At 37.8% G+C, this 16,178-nt stretch overlaps 4 protein-coding genes across 5 annotated transcripts; 3 read left to right on the plus strand and 1 right to left on the minus strand.

Moving 5' to 3' along the window:
* Positions 1-119: 119 nt before the first annotated feature.
* LOC132701284 (GA-binding protein subunit beta-1) lies at positions 120-5,393 on the plus strand. Of its 2 annotated transcripts, XM_060669081.1 has the most exons (5): positions 120-239; positions 430-540; positions 597-740; positions 827-1,024; positions 4,481-5,393. In XM_060669081.1, exons 2-5 carry the CDS (start codon positions 433-435, stop codon positions 5,327-5,329), a joined length of 1,299 nt encoding a protein of 432 aa, XP_060525064.1. In that variant the 5' UTR covers positions 120-239; positions 430-432; the 3' UTR covers positions 5,330-5,393. The 2 variants fall into 2 exon arrangements, with proteins under 2 accessions (XP_060525064.1, XP_060525063.1); XM_060669080.1 differs by lacking the exon at positions 120-239 and having other exon boundaries at positions 288-540.
* Positions 5,394-6,790: 1,397 nt separating this feature from the next.
* On the minus strand, positions 6,791-14,752 carry LOC132700976 (8-oxo-dGDP phosphatase NUDT18). The gene is made up of 3 exons (XM_060668581.1): positions 14,206-14,752; positions 13,870-14,154; positions 6,791-7,896 (listed from the first exon to the last, which is right to left on the minus strand). The coding sequence occupies exons 1-3, from the start codon at positions 14,463-14,465 to the stop codon at positions 7,428-7,430; spliced, it is 1,014 nt and encodes a 337-aa protein (XP_060524564.1). The 5' UTR covers positions 14,466-14,752; the 3' UTR covers positions 6,791-7,427.
* On the plus strand, positions 7,957-13,855 carry LOC132700977 (cyclin-J-like protein). Its single transcript, XM_060668583.1, has 6 exons — positions 7,957-9,317; positions 9,370-9,477; positions 10,535-10,706; positions 10,757-11,041; positions 11,540-11,705; positions 13,683-13,855. Exons 1-6 carry the CDS (start codon positions 9,282-9,284, stop codon positions 13,807-13,809), a joined length of 894 nt encoding a protein of 297 aa, XP_060524566.1. The 5' UTR covers positions 7,957-9,281; the 3' UTR covers positions 13,810-13,855.
* Positions 14,753-15,084: 332 nt separating the features above from the next.
* Positions 15,085-15,795, plus strand: LOC132700978 (DNA-directed RNA polymerase I subunit RPA12). Its single transcript, XM_060668584.1, has 2 exons — positions 15,085-15,312; positions 15,367-15,795. The coding sequence occupies exons 1-2, from the start codon at positions 15,195-15,197 to the stop codon at positions 15,612-15,614; spliced, it is 366 nt and encodes a 121-aa protein (XP_060524567.1). The 5' UTR covers positions 15,085-15,194; the 3' UTR covers positions 15,615-15,795.
* Positions 15,796-16,178: the final 383 nt, after the last annotated feature.

The following is a 16,178-nucleotide window of genomic DNA, read 5'->3' on the forward strand; positions in this document are numbered from 1 at the left end:
AAGCAAACGCCAAATTCGCGAAGATCATAGCCGACCGTTTGAATAAAAAATTCCCGCCTGCGCTTGTAATTTACCATGTAATACGATAGACGGATTTTCGAACCGACCGCCAAAACGCGGTTGACAGTTGACAGTTGAAAAATTTCTTATTTCTCGGGAATGGTACGCGTTCCTCGCCACCGAAACGAGAATTCGAAACGGTGCAGTTTTTTCCGCGAGCGGATTTAAAACGTGTCCACGTGAGTACCGTAAAAATCGATAAATTTCATTGTCGGCGCTCGACTTCCGCCCGTCACAGGAACAGGAAACCTCCGCCGTTCCAAGATGGAGATGCGCCGTTTTCCTGTTGCCTAAATTTGAATAGGCCGAAACTGTATCGTAGGAGGCGCGACGAAGTTACTTTTGTAACGATGGCGTATCGGTTTTCAGGTCATGATAAAAGTCGGCGTCGAAGAACCGACGAGACCAAAGTACATTTTATCGGCAAACACGAAACTTCAAGGAGCGCTCAGTTTTCAGGGATCCGGCCAGTTTATCCCGGTAGGTTGTGCGAATAACAGAAAAAAAATGCGAACGTTGCGAGGTTTTTTTTCTAGATCGACGTCAATACGAGGTTGGTAACGAACAGTTCTAGTTCCGTGAACGATTTGGGTCGCGAATTGCTCAAGAGTGCCGCGGAAGGCAACGTCGGTGAGGTTAAGTCGTTGTTGACAAAGGGGGCCCCGTTTCTTTCCGACTGGGTAAGCGGTATTTTTCCGATTCGCATCGTTAAAGTTTACAAATGACATACGAAAGTTGGGTTATGTTTCGATGGTTTACGTTTCAGCTGGGCACTACCCCCTTGCATTTGGCAGTGCAGAGCAACAATGTGGAAGTTTGCGAGATATTGTTGCGGGCCGGGATATCGAAAGACGCGAAGAACAAAGTCGACAGGTCGCCTCTGCACTTGGCTTCCTACGAGGGCCACGTTAAAGTAGTCGAGACGCTGATTAAGCATGAGGCCGAAATCGACTGCCTCGATTTGGTAAGGTTAGGTTTATGTCACGGCCGAAGGGATTCGCGATTTTTAAGACAAAATAAACTTTTGGCCTAGAATTAAGGTCACATAAAAACGGGGCCTCTTGGGCAAATAAAAATAAGTAAAAACGGTAAAACAGTAACTATTTTTACAGGACCATCCGAATTATAATTTAGATGCTTCAAGGGGTTATTTGGATGATGAAAATATTTCAACAAGTAAAAATATTTTTGTTTTGTTACTTTTAAATAAACTTCCAGCTTTTGCTTTCAAACTTAGCGGGTATTATTGCCAACTTTAAAATAAATTTATAGCGTACATAAACTTGTTTTTACTGAACCATCGAAAAATAGTGGTATGGTCTGTTCGTAGATATAAGAAAGTGACTAATTGCCTTTGAATGGGATTTTCCAAGGGTGTTCATTAACATACAATGCAACAAGATTATTACCTAAGGTTTCGGAATCTAAATTCAGGTAAAATTGTGGTCGGTAATCGAAAATAATTTTATATCTACCTGTGTTTAATATTCCTTGTTTTGGTATACTACTTAGTTTAAGTTTATTAGTAATCATTCTTATTTCGTGTGTAATACAGAGTGTGTTGAATCGTGTGCGAATTATGCTAAATATGTGCGAGTCTAGTGTATCTATAAATAAATAAATATTGTTTAGCATCTTCACTAACAAAACCCCAAACAATTAAATTCTAAGCAAAGTACGCACCTGTTCGGCCATATTTGATTCTTACAGCTTGCCCGGGTCTTTCCTTAATTCGTATCAGTTAGTCACTTTCTTATATTTATGAACAGACTTTAACCATACACTTCTTACACAATTAAAATACAGAATGACAAGCAAAAGAGGAAAACATTGAACCTTTCTTCTCTGTGTGACACAAGAAGTTATACCAAAGACAACCATTTGAAAATAAAGATCACACTTGAACATTTATTTTATTACCAAAACCTAAGTAAAAGCATGATTAGGAAAACAAATTGTTCGTTTGATTTGAACGATTTATTTGAAAAGTAGGTTTTTATTTCGCGTGTGTGTGAAGAAAAAATGTTACAGTAAAATTGCATGGCCCTGAAACACTAAAAAACGGGACTTTTTACTCTAGGATTGCATCTTGAAATTGTTATTTCAAATATTTGAATTAATATTTTGTTATGCTTATTTTATTATCTGCGTCATTATAATTTGAATTGTTTTCTTTTCAATTCGTTTTAATAAGAATACGTAATGAAAATTGTCATGCACACGTTATTGTCAAGAAGATAAATATTTATTTCTTAAAAACCACCAAAATCATACTTAATTTTGGGTCAAATCGTTAGCGTTTTTTTTTTTCTAAATTTTACAAGGTTTTATGCAGCTGTCCATTGCGCATCATCCATATTTCTTAGCTATAGTGCTGCCATATTCGGATGCGTTCCGATTTGAAATAATTCATTAGTTTAAAGTAGGTAGGTAGACATGCAATCCTAAAAACTAAATTAAAACTCTATTTTGTAAGGATTTTTGTAACGCGGACGTTAATCATCGTGTAGGACCTACTAGAAACACGGTCAGAAAACCGTCATTTGCAAAAAATGCCATGTACTTAGATATGTCATATATTATTTTATTGTAATAAGATTATGGCAATTTGGTTCAGGGGCGTATTATAAATATTTGGGATAAAATAAATATCAATTGGTTAGGTTTATTTTTGAAAAACGTCCAATGCTTGAACAACAAAACCAACAAAAACCCATAGCGCAAAGAGCATAGAAGAGGAACAAAAACTAGTCATCGGAAAAAATATCTCATTTAGCTCCGCCCCCTCAAGAAGTGCAGAATATCTGGGTACCTAAGTGCTGTGTAATTCGGGAAGCTGTTGGTTGTCCCAAAATAAAACAACCTCAAAGCGTCCGTGTTGGGCACTTTCAAAGATTTAAAAAAATTAAATAAAATTAATTTTTAGGACGTGGTTGAATAAAGTATCCGCGCCTAACTGGATTTCTTTTCAGACGAGCAAATATATCGTCTCTCTGGATATCTTATATAAACAAAACATATTTCTGTAATGTAAAAATTATACTGACCGTATCCTTTTGAAAACCTTCTTGGGCATTTTCATTGCATTGTATAAAACATACCAACATATCATATTTTTCAGAATTTTCATACACTGCTATTATTATAGAAAATTATGAATAGGTAATAAAAATATAATGAAAAGCTGACAGCTTCCTAAGTGTTTGACACATTTGCATTTTGTTTTTAATGGATAAGTCATAGCCAACTATCCACTTAACATTATAATATCATAGTATCTTATTTTTAGTTGATTTGGCCGATTGCCTCCTGCAAATAAAGTAAAAAATGAAAAAAAAAATTGTTGAGCTTATACTTAAATGGTTTCCAATTAATGAAAAAATAATATACAGGGTGTTCCATTAAAAAAATCCATGTTCGCTTCATAACTAATAAACGGTTATAACAAGTAAAAAAAAAACAAACTGCGCCACTGGATTCTACGGAAAAAAATCTATACGAACGTTTCTGGCGTTCACCCTGTATCTCAAAAACCATGATAATTTTGTTGACGGCATCTGTAATTAAGCAAAAATGTAGCACAGTGTCGCGTAAACCGCGACTCTATCTGTAAAAATAACCGGGATAAATACTCGTTTCCCACTAACCCACAAGTTTTAAAATAAGGACTTTTGATGTGTGAATTTACGACCTCCGTCAATGCTATGACGTAACTGCACATATGTTCTTACCAGACTTTACCTACGAGGGAAGCGCCAAAATTTCCCGGCCTGAATATGAAGAAACAAAGTAGAGTAACAATTTTTTATTATTTTTCAATATAATCCCCCTTAACTTCAATACACTTATTACATCTCTTTATTAACATCTCAATCCCTTAAAAAAAAAATATTCGTTTGGTTTGTCTGCAAAATGAGCTAAAACAGCCTCTTTTAACTCAACTTCGTCGTTAAACCGCCGTCCACGTCCATATCTGGACTATCGGGAGGATGATCGCTCAATCCACCTCTTCCACAATCGCAACAATATCTTCCGTTATGACCTCCACTGGTCGACCAGTTCTTGAATCATCTTCAAAGGACTCCTGCCCCATTCGAAAACAGAATACGAAGGAGAACTTTGGGCGTACACACCATCCAGCCTTTCGTTAATATTTTCAGGTGCTAACCCTTCTTTTGTCAAAAACTTTATGACTGCTCTATACTCAATTTGCATTATTTGCGACATTTTTTCGGACATCCTGTCAATAAAAAACTATTTGACGCAAGACTTCAATTTTTTTTTCGCAGCCTACTAAGATACATATTTAAAAGGAGACAAAGTTTTGATACTGGAGCTGCATCTATGTCAGACCGGGAAATTTTGGCGCCAACCTCTTATGTTTACTTGTTTACCATGTCGGACCCCTCCCCCGTTTCAGCTGAACATGACCCCGTTGCACTGGGCGGTCCAGAACGGCCACGCCCCCGTGGTGGAGTGCCTGTTGAAAAACGGGGCCGCGATTCAGGTGGCGAATAAATTCAACTTGACCCCGGCGGCGATCGCGTTGCAGATCGGCAGGCAAGACATCATCGACCTCCTGCAAGAATATTCGGGACCGTCTATAAGCGTTAATGAAGACGAAGTGGACGTCATGGAAGCATCCGAGCCTGTCGTCGAAGAAGACCCGGACCAGCACCAAGTGACTTTCCTGCGTGACGAGATCCTCAGCCAGATCGTCGAAGATATGGAGGCGCATTCAGAGGACGAGGTCGAGTCGCCGCTATCTGCGGTGAAGTCCCTCCAGAAACAGTTGATTCAGAGCGACAAGGAGGAGTCCAGTATACTGAACAAGGCGATGGAGAGCGGCCACTCGGTCGTGTTGACCGAGGCCGGTAAAGAGATTCTCAAGTCGGTGAAGGAGTCTGAAGAGGAGGAAGCTCTGCCGAAGAAAGCGAAGAATATCATCACGGTCACTCCGGAACAGTTCCTCGCAATGATGAAAGCGTATTCGGCGAGGAACTTGGGCAAGGTCAAGGTGGCGCCGTCGAAGGCGTCGGTCAAACGGATAGTGATGCGGAAGAACAAGTTGACTCCGGTGGGGACGGCCGGGAAGGCCGTCGCGACCGATCCGAATTTGAAGTACACCAAGCAAGATATGGAGGTGGTGACGAGGCAGTTGGTCGAGGCGAAGAAACTGATCGAGGAGTACAAGGTTAAGCTGCACCGGAAGGAGCAGGAGGCGGAACGGTACAAGAATCAGCTCAAGGTGTTGATGGATTTCAGTTAGGCGACCCTCGCGTTCTATAATTTATTTTTTTTTACGGCTTTTGTACATATTGTGAATAAATTTTTCGTGGTTTTTTTAATGGGGGTGTGTTTTTAAGCCGTGAGCATGTTCTTCGTCTTCCCCCTGGACTGAGACTCCGTAACTTGTATCATATTCCTAAGCGAAAGAGATGCGGATGCAAAGGGAAACCGTCGTTACGTACCGAGGTTACTACGTAAGCGTAAGACTTCTCGGCTATCATTCGCCAAGATACGTTTCGTCTTTTTGGCACGTGTTAAAAACATAGAATCTATGACGATGAAGAAAATCGCAACCTAACCTAACCAAGAATCGTTTTTTATTTTGCTTGACTGACGCTTGTTACTTCGTGTTTGCATATTTAATTTAATTAAAATTGGCACAAAATATAAATTAGAATAACCGCATTATAGGTAGGTATTCGTTATATTCGTATTCTCTCCTAAAATCTCTTAGGACATAAAAATTTGTGTTCATAATCCCCAACTTAAATTACAAATGTAACCTTTGAGACATTTTTAAGGAGTAGAATCGACGACGCATCTCAAATCTAAAAATTGCAAAAAAGTAATGAGAGATAGAAGTGATCCATTTAATCTGCAAGACAGGATAGGTTGATTGAATTGTTTCGGCTAAATAAGAAACTAGTTCTCAATTTATTTCCCGAATTGCTTCCACATATGGAAAATAGGAATTTGATGTTTTCTTCAAACTGAACAAGGAAATGCTCAAATTAAAAGAGCTTTTATGGAAAAAGGTGGATTCCCAGGAATTATTGGCTGTACAGATTGGACTCATATAGCAATTGAGAATTTTCATGAGGTGTGGTGGTGGTGCTGTCAGCAGAAAAGGATTTCATTCCAAAAACTGACGCATTTATATGGCATACTTTCGTGATTGGAAACTCAATATGCTGCAGGAAAGCTCTATATATTTTTATTTTTTGCTCTTCACTATGTATAATGTGTGATATATCAATAATTGTTTTTTATTGAATATGATAAAAAAGTTGCACTCTTCGATACTTCAGAAACATCGATGTTTTTACTCGATATATCGATATACATCCCATGTTAACCTATATTTAGCTGGCAACTAGCGATATTACAGTCAACTTATTTCCAAAAAATATATAACGAGAACTAGGCGTATTTTAAGAGAATTGACGAACTCTCACCGGCCATGTTGGTTGCAGAACGCGATTAGGTCTTATTGCTTTAAAAACATCTGTATTAACGGCATAGGTAAGGCCTTTATAAATCTAGTAGGTCTAAACGGTGACCACGTCGTCGCGCGATGCATAGAAATGACATTTTGTCATGTAACATGGTGTTTTTATTTTAGTGATGCCACATAAAAGAAGAAGATATTCGTCGTTCTGTGGTTTCAAATTTACTCATCCATTTTTGATCTTTGCTTATCACTTCAGTTGAGCCGATTTACCAAGACTCATAACCCATAATTGTTATCGCGAAAGAACTATCCGTCATAACTCGTAATAACTGCGCTATGCGTTTTTTTGAATTAAAATTTTCATTAATATATCTTCTAATTGAATCGTTAGAGGCATAGTTATGTGAATTAGTATTTGATGCAGATATCCACGGATTTGAATTGTGTATTGGTCGGTTGCCGGATTTCTCATAACCACGCGGGTACCCAAGCCGGATGGGATATCGCGTGTGAGATAATTGCTGGAGCAGTTAGATGAATCGGTCATTTTATGACTAATTATTTAGAAGTTTATTCCATTAACACGTCTGAAGGATGATAGATTACTCCAATTAGGAGTTTGAAATTATTACTATTTATTAGCCGTGGCCATTAGAACTAAAAGTAGTAAATTATGCCTTTTTTAACGGCTTATCAATTTTATTCATTTTATATATTTAAACTTAACTTCGAATTCACGCCCAACCATCGGAACACAACCAACAGTTTGAAACTTGGTTGGTTACGCCGGAGATATAGCGTTACGTATTACGTAAGTGCGCACCAGATGCTAAAAAAAAACAAACGCTCCAGTAACAGTTCCTATAGATAATTTTAATACAAATAAATAAAATAAATATATAATAATTTATCGGATAACGTGGAGTTCGACTAGGGAACGCTTGGAAGCCATCTTCTGCAGCAATCCGTCGCCCAGATCCCTGGATATTTCGTGCCACACGCATTTCCCTATGATGGGCACCTCCTCCAACGGTGCCCTAAAGGCCACCAGGAGGGTCAAGCAGACGCCGTCCCTGCCACTCCGCGGATCGTGTTCCACAGAGAAAAGACCGTACGGTCTATGGGGTGGCACCTCCGCGCCGAACAAGTCCACCATAAACCTCCTGAGGGTGGAGTGGAAGCTTTTTTGGGGGTTAATCTCGCATACGGGCAGATGCCATGACGTACGTTCGCTGAGCAGTATGTGAACCCTGTTTGTGGATTTCTTTTTCACCAACACGACCAGCCGCAACAAGAGACGTGAGTGGGGGCGGAGCGCAGGGAGCTGGTCCCTGTGCCACGCCGGATCCGACTTTTTTTTGGCCTCCAAGTACACCCTGAAAACGACAAGATGGTTACGGCTCGTACGAAATAACCATGCAAACTTTAAACCTACTTTGTGTTTATTATCAGCGAATGGTATAACACGGAACAAGTAATGGTTAGCTTTTACTTGATGAAAATCCATTTATCAAAATAAATAAGAACTAAAAGTTCAGATTTTCACGAAATCATATATTTTTACATGACAATTGTTTCGACACCACTGTGTCTTTATCAAATGTACTAGTTACAAACTACCTGCTACTATATATACCGAAAAATGACAATAAAACCTTAATTAATGTTGTAAGAATTTAAGTAACACCATTGTTGCTCTAAACACTTTAGCAAACCCGCACTCTCTATTCAACTCTATAAAAACGTTCCTGTTCCACGCAGTATGTGGTCCAGCATTTCCATGCATGTGAATGAAAGCATGGTTCGCTTGTGTCGCATATGGAAGAACTATAGGTTTGAACATGTCTTCATGATACTGATTTTCCGTTAAAAACGCCCCGATTTCCTAAATTACATTTCCAGGCGTTCTCCAAACTCTTCTTCTTTTCGAGTCCGGCCTTAATCCGAATCTTCATTACGGATATTTTGGGGCTCCATTCTTATTTCTATGCATTTGAATGAATCTATCATGAATTCACAGTTTCTGCTGTGACCCTATTATCATACCCCCTTGCAAGATGGTGACGGTACATCGCACAACAATAATTTGGAGATCTTACCTTTTTTTTTTAAAATGACTGAAAAGGAATGTATCCAAAGCAAAAATAGTGTTTAGGCTTGTCCCCTATTTAGTTTTGATGTGTATATATTTGCGATGATGAATGATGGTGTTTGCTCATAAATTTAGTAGTTACAAGAAAAGTACGTGTCAGATTGCGAATTTCAGGAATAAGAAATTCTACGTCGAAACTAACCAGAATATCGTTTAAATCTAATGTAATGTTATTTTTTTCAGTTTCTGTTTCATTCATTTTTTATTTTGATTAAAGGAAAATATGTGAATGACGGCAACGCTGTGCCGCTCGAGCTCGGGAACTAAAAGTTTATACGATACGAGCTATAACGTGTTCTCTTTCATTTCTACGGCTTTTAATCTTAACTCGTGGTACCCTCGTATATGGGACAAATATTTTGGGCCATCGATCGCCTGGTCGAACCGCATAGCATCCAAAAACTTTTTTACGTTAGCGCGTAAACCTCAAAACCGACTTTGGCTTACCGAAAAACCGAAAACTAGACGCGAAAAACAAAAAAAAAACATTTTTTTTTCCAATGACTCGTTTTTTTTTCGCAACAAAAAGAGCCGCCGAAAATTTTCAAATAAAAAGAAAAAACGCAAAAATCGAGACACGTCAGTTCACTTTATACGTCAACGGAAACCATGGATGACTTGATGAACGTCTCTTCCATGTTTTACGTAAGTAGGTTTCTGCTACTTTTAGAAGCGTCTTTTAATTACGCACTCGCAGCCGCAGAATGGCTACGGGGAGAATCTGAACGAATACACGGAATGTTTCAAGCAAGTGATCAAGGAGAGAGAGAACGTCAGGATACCTTTCTATCACCAATCGCCGCAGGTAATAAACTATAAAGCAACGCTCAATTAGATCACGCAGAAACAAACACATTCATTTTCATAATGTTTTTCTTCGCCTTCAACTTTAACTAATCATTTTTCTCCATGGAAAAGGACAAAATTTAGGCAATTTTGGAACTGGCGCTTTGTTTTACGCTAACGATGTAAATTTCGAATGCATGCAATATATACAGCAAAATACTTTATAATGTGGTAAAGAGTATGGTGAGTGTTAAATTAAATTTAATAATAATAATCAAATCATAATTGTGTCTATAAAAAAAATTACAATTTGGGCCAAATAGAAAAAAAAACAGAAACATTATTTCTTGCTAACAGCAATGTTATCAAATTTCGCGATTACTTCTAAATCAATTGTAACAAAAATAAATAGGGCATTCCATTTAACGTAAAAGTAATAAATCTGGCAACATTGTCATTGAATTATTCGTGGTAAGTTATTTGCATTCGACAAAGTAACGGACATTTACTAATAATTATCAACTGCTATTTGTCAAAGTGTGTTTATTATTTAAAGATGATTTTGAAAAAAAAAAATTAAAAATTATAAAGGCAAAAATAATAAGCTATTTTCAAACTTCTTTTTAAAAAATACAACGAGATATAGATAAATAAACTGAAAAATAAATCCATAAATTTGTAAGAAATAAAAAATTCATATTTATTTTATTTTTTTCAAAATTCTGTCTATTAATTTTTCTTTTACTTCCTTCCTTCTTTGCAGAAAAAGTTATGTTTAAGATACTCCAAAAAATTTCAATTAAAGATCCTACCAATAAAATTGGTTATGGACCCCAAATTTAATGAGTGTATTATTTAAATATGCTTGGATAAATGGAAATTCGCTCTTGCACCCAAACAAAATTTAATACCCCTTTTACCGTTTTTGGCACAGTGGTTGATACTCTCTGGCTCTTGCCTCTGACGTACGGTTTCGAGGTTATGAATAAGTACATTTCTACCAACAATCGAAACCTAACCTAAAAAATGTCATTGTCTATTCGCGGCCTACTAGATGTCTTTTCCGCGCTTTGTAGCTCGCTTACAGGCCCTACCTGATCGAATACCTTAGACGGCTATGTATGGACAAAAAGTTCAGCCACTGTTGTCTGCACTTGGCAGTGTACATTTTGGATACGTTCATGGACTGCCACAACGTCGAGCCAGGCAAAATTTTGCTGCTCGCCAACGTTTGCCTACTCCTGGCCGGTAACTGGTGACGTTTAAACGATACGTGGCATTTACCCTTCTGCTTACAGCCAAATTCGAAGAAAACATCGGGAAGATCCCGAAAATATCGGAAATCAACGCGGCCGTGTTTTACCGGTACTCGTTGAGAGAGTATAGGAATTTGGAGGTTATGGTATTGCAATATTTCTCGTGGTACATAATGTTCCCGACGGTGGCGCACTACGCGCATTATTACATGCAACTGGCCACGGCGGACGAAGAAGAATCGAGTTTGCATAACGTCAACCAGAAAGCTGTCCTCACGCAGCGCTTTCAACACTTTGTGACCAATTATTTAAATCAAATCATCGACAGTAGGTATTTGCGTTTCGAGAGGAGTTGATTTGTTTTTTGCTTCGTAACGCTGCGAAAATTGTGAAAAATATCATATTCTGCCCACTTGATTTATAAAGTCGGCTTGGCGTGACAAGCAACAGTTGATTTTTTAAAGTTTACAAAATGGTTTGTTCTAATTTGGTAAGGTCGGATTTAAAATGGATGTAACACCAATAGGTAAATCTATACTTGACTCTTCTGGCTAAATTTTGATTAATGTACACAAATTTAAAGAATAAACTAGTAGTTAGAGATTTCTAAAAAAATGGCCGTATCTCCAGAACACTGTACATAAAGCAACACTTGTCCGTGTATAGGCAAATTTTTGACCGGAAACACAATAAACAACAGCAACAACTTCAGAGACTGATACGGCGTTTCTATAAAAATAAATCAATTTTCCAGAACAATTAGAACAATGTTGCAACTCAATCGGTCACGTACGCACTACAGTACCTAAAAACTATATGTTTTAGACATCCATTACATGCAAGACTTCAAACCGTCTAAGTTGGCGGCGGCCGTGATAGCCGCCAGCCGCCTCCACATGGGCCTCAAAGTTTGGACCCCGCAACTTGAACGTATGACCGATTACACCATACAGGACGTAAATGACCTGCTCCTGACTATCATGATCAACAGGTAACCACGTAACCCATTAACTTTTTTATTTTCAACTTTAGAAACTAAAGGTTTACTACCAAAAAGTTATATATCAAATTGTATATTATTTTATAGAAAGAAGGTCCTTTTACGCTGATTTCAAAAATATATAATATGTTATAGTTATTTTCTACGTAAAGGAGAAAAATTTAATCGTCACTTAGTTGGCCGTGCATCATCATGACGTCACGCCAACGTCAGGTCTTTTGTTTAATTATGACAGTTGTGGCATATCTTGAATATTGAAAATGACAAAAATGCAGGACGATTTGAACTTGTCCCAACTTGGCACCCGGCCATAACAGATATAGTGCAGCGTTGCCAAATCCACCGAAAACTAACGACAATATTGGAATTTAAAATGATACGCCCATTATATTAGTACATTTTTGGAGTCCCCTTAAAATTCTTGATATATTTCATATAGTACTTCTTATACCTAATTTCAACGTTGACACGAGATATTGACAGTTGAAAAGTGACCATTAAATTTAAACGACTCAAATTAGACAAAACTATTTGCACATTCTCATCTTGGTTTTTGGTAAGCTGTCAAATGATGAAATGACAATATTTGACAGCTTCTGTCAAATTTTAGATAACTTCTAAAAAGCCAAAATAGAAACGGGCAAACTGTATTGATCTGAACTGTCAATATGTTGGAAAGAGTAGAAATTTTCGAGAATTTTAAGAACAATCCAAAAACCTACGAATATACGGATTGAGATTCCCATGTCGCTATTGATTTTCGGTTGATTTGGCAACCCCGAAATCGCAAAATATTTTTAAAATATAAAATTTATTATTTGTTATGGCCATACACCAAATTTTAGCTCTAGAGAACTTTTAATAGGCCAACCACAGTTGATTTTATTTAACTTATTCAAAGCTTTAATTATCCAGTTAATGGCTTGTTACTTTCGAAAATCGATGAAATCGAATTTTTCGAAAGTTTCTGCGTTCGTATAAAAATTTTATATCTCGGTAACGGTAAGTCCTATGGGATCGCCATTGGTACAGAAATGATCACCGTCGAAAAAAAAAAATTTTGTCTGTCTGTTCTCCGTTCTCTGCTTTTGATTTTTCCTGAATAACTTTCGAACCGTTGAAGCTACAAAATTGAAATTTGCCTCCTTTTTAACACTCCACGAGATACATAAGCTTGTAAGAAATGGCCTCCATCAGACGCCGGCGTCCATCTTTTTTCCGCGATTTTCGACTCTTTTTTGAACATTTCTATGAAACACGATGTGTCCGAATTTTGAAGCAATCCACTTCATATTTTTTACATATACCCAGTTTTGCCCTGTGACGGAAACTATTGAAAAAGGGGGGGGCTGGGGGGTCGGGAAATATTAAAAAAAAAAAAAATCGAGTGTGCAAGGGTCTACAAAAAAGACCATTTTTCAAAAACCGTTTACAAGACCGAATAAAATTCTTGAACAATAAGACGCAGAGGATGCGGGTCCATAAACTTTTATTCTTGATAATTTTTCAGAAATAAAAAGGGTGCGCCGCAAATTCAAAAAAACTGAAAAATCGGTCCCCCTAAGATTGAAAATTGGCCATAATTTAAAATCTGTGTTTTAGTTGTGAGTTTCTTTTACATGACGATATAGCCCATATAGACAGCTAAAACTTTTGTATTTAAGGTTAACTGTCATTGTTAAACGGACGGCGTTGTAGTCACGCCATGATGATGCATGGCCAACTAAGTGACGATTTTATTTTTCGCTAATTCTGGCGTTAATCTAAAAACTATAAGGTAATATATATTTAGGAAATCAGCTGACCTGAAATAATATACTGATGTGACAATTAAAGAAAACCAATTTTTTTGTGCAATTAACACATAAAACCCTACAATTTTTGTATTAAACTATTTTTTTATAAAAAGTATAATCAAGAAATTCGAGAAGGGGACCATTTGAACTCAGTCTAGCGGTATTTTTGTAGATTTTTCAACAAAATCAACAACTCGCTGCCTTCGAACAGGTTGTGCACCTCCCGCCAAAACTACTGCACGAGATGCAGCGTCATGAGTTGTCCCAAGTGCAATTTTCTACAGAAAATCAACTATTGAACGGATATCTTATTAAACTTTCGTCGACCAAACCGCGTTTTCTTCCGACACTTTACTAACCTGCCCGTCTCGATCAGGTGTGTGATATCGGTCGCCCGAAGACTCAGCTCGCTTATATCGGCGACCCATTTGGCCTGGAGTGATTCTTTATTAGCCTGAGCCGGAGTTTTTAAAATGCCCCCGACGATTTTGCCGGTCATCACGAACCGCGTCCAAACGCCGGACGCTGATTCTACCATGAGAAGTGTAGTACATTCCATTTCGAGTCCGGTTTCCTCCTTGACCTCCCGTTTGCCCGCTTCTTCAATAGTTTCGCTCTTTTTCATCCTCCCGGCCGGCAAATACCTTGAAAGCCCAACTCAATCTATTGCGTCTACGAAATCACACCTTCAATACCATTTGCCCGCGCAGGTTTGTTTCGCTTCCTGCATCATCAAAACTTCTCCTGCTTCATTAAAAATCACGCACGCCACGATGTAAACTACCGTCTCCCCGACTACCGGCTTGAAATTCGGGTCTACCGACGGCTGAATCCCCTGGGATTCCAGGGCTTCGTTCTGTTCGGCCAACGAAAAATCGCATATCTCCGCTTCTTCTCCTTCCAACGGTAAGCCTTTCAACACTCTAGATAAGTTTTCTTCGACCGCGTCCGGCATTTTGTACTCTATCAAAGGTAAATTTACAATAAACTAGACACCGAACGCTTGGTACTAGGCCGTTCAGAGCCCATCCAAGCTAGTGGTGAGTAATCTGGGTGGATCGCATTCTATCGTAAGAACTCGTTTCTTCTTTACCATGAATTTTTAATTAGACGAGCCGCGACGTAACGACTTATACCGTTACCATGAAAGTGAAAGCAAAGGCATTAAAGCGACGTCGTGTATTACCGAAACGCAAAATAAACAACACAAAGAACAGACATCCTCATTTGTGTACCTTTTTATTCTATGCTTGGTGACGTAATGGTTGACAATAAAAATCGAGCTGCGTAGTTCCCCAATGAATTAATTCAAAAAATTGAATCCTATTAATGAACTAAAGAATTCAATCATTGAAAATTTAAGGAATGAATTTATCCTAATTAACTAATACAACGTTAAATTGTCATATTCCATATTCTTAGAAAAACGATGGTTACCTTTTGTTGTCTGATTTATAATATCCTTGTTTTTATGTTCGATATCAGCGAAATAAATTAAAATTCCCAGCTTTACTGAAACAATGTGCATGTGTTGTGTAACTGACAAATGACATCGGGATTCTATGGCCCAATGATCTAAGTGAACATGGCCCAATAAAAGTAAAAAGGAAGAACGTTGTTTTCTGGTAAATGTAGCAAGATTAAGGTTTTTTTTTTTCAACCGTTAAATTATTTCGATGTATCGATGGATACATTAAAAAGGAACTCAGCATTTTGTCCGGATTGCGGATCTATTCTACCACCGCTACGGGAAACTGGCGGCATAATGTGCTACGCTTGTTCTAGGTTATTCGATCCCGAGTGTAAGTGGCCCCCCGTTATATCGAACGTAATTGCCAATAACCACGTTATTTCAGCTCTTTTTGATAAAGGGTTGACGGTCGATTACGTTGTCCATTTCAATACCAGATCGACCAAGTCACAGGTAGTAAATAATAAGGAATCAAACACTGGTGAGGAAGGTCCAGTGGTAGATAGGAAATGTCCGAGATGTGGAAACGAGAAGATGTCTTACGCGACACTTCAGTTGCGTTCGGCCGACGAAGGCCAAACGGTTTTTTACACCTGTACCAAATGTGAATATAAGGAAAGCGAAAATTCCTAATCCTGCAAATGGCCATTGTATTGTGTATTTTCCAAATTTGTATAGGCAAAATAAAAGTAATTTCAGCACGAAATAGAATCTATAAATCTGCGTAATAGCAATAGCCTATAGGGCAATTGTTGATAGGGACTTATGCGCATCTTTTATTGGCATTGTTCTGCCTTATCCCCATATCAAGGTTACCAAGATTGAAAAATAAATATTTATTAATTAAAAAATTAAGATTTGTTGTATTTTATTTTGTTTGAACGGTCGCCTTTAAAAAGTTTCTTTCTCCTAAATTCATTATTCTAAAGAAGTTGTTTCTATGGTCGTTACATACTTGAATCAGATGTTTCAAGGTACATTTTGGTAGCTGAGACATTTGTAGTTTCCTTTTCGATTTTTCAAAAATGCAAAATATTCGTAAACAATAACGACCAAGTGCTGCTGCGGGATTCCTAAATTCAAAAAAGGAAATTTCTTATAAGGTTGTGGAGACGATTCGCTGGATCTTGAAACGTCATTATACATTCACCTTTGCAATAAACACAATTTTTTCCTTATAAATAACGAAAGAAAAGT

Source organism: Cylas formicarius, unplaced genomic scaffold, assembly GCF_029955315.1.
Source record: "Cylas formicarius isolate icCylForm1 unplaced genomic scaffold, icCylForm1.1 PGA_scaffold_4__25_contigs__length_36172078, whole genome shotgun sequence".
Classification (NCBI taxonomy): Eukaryota; Metazoa; Arthropoda; class Insecta; order Coleoptera; family Brentidae; genus Cylas; species Cylas formicarius.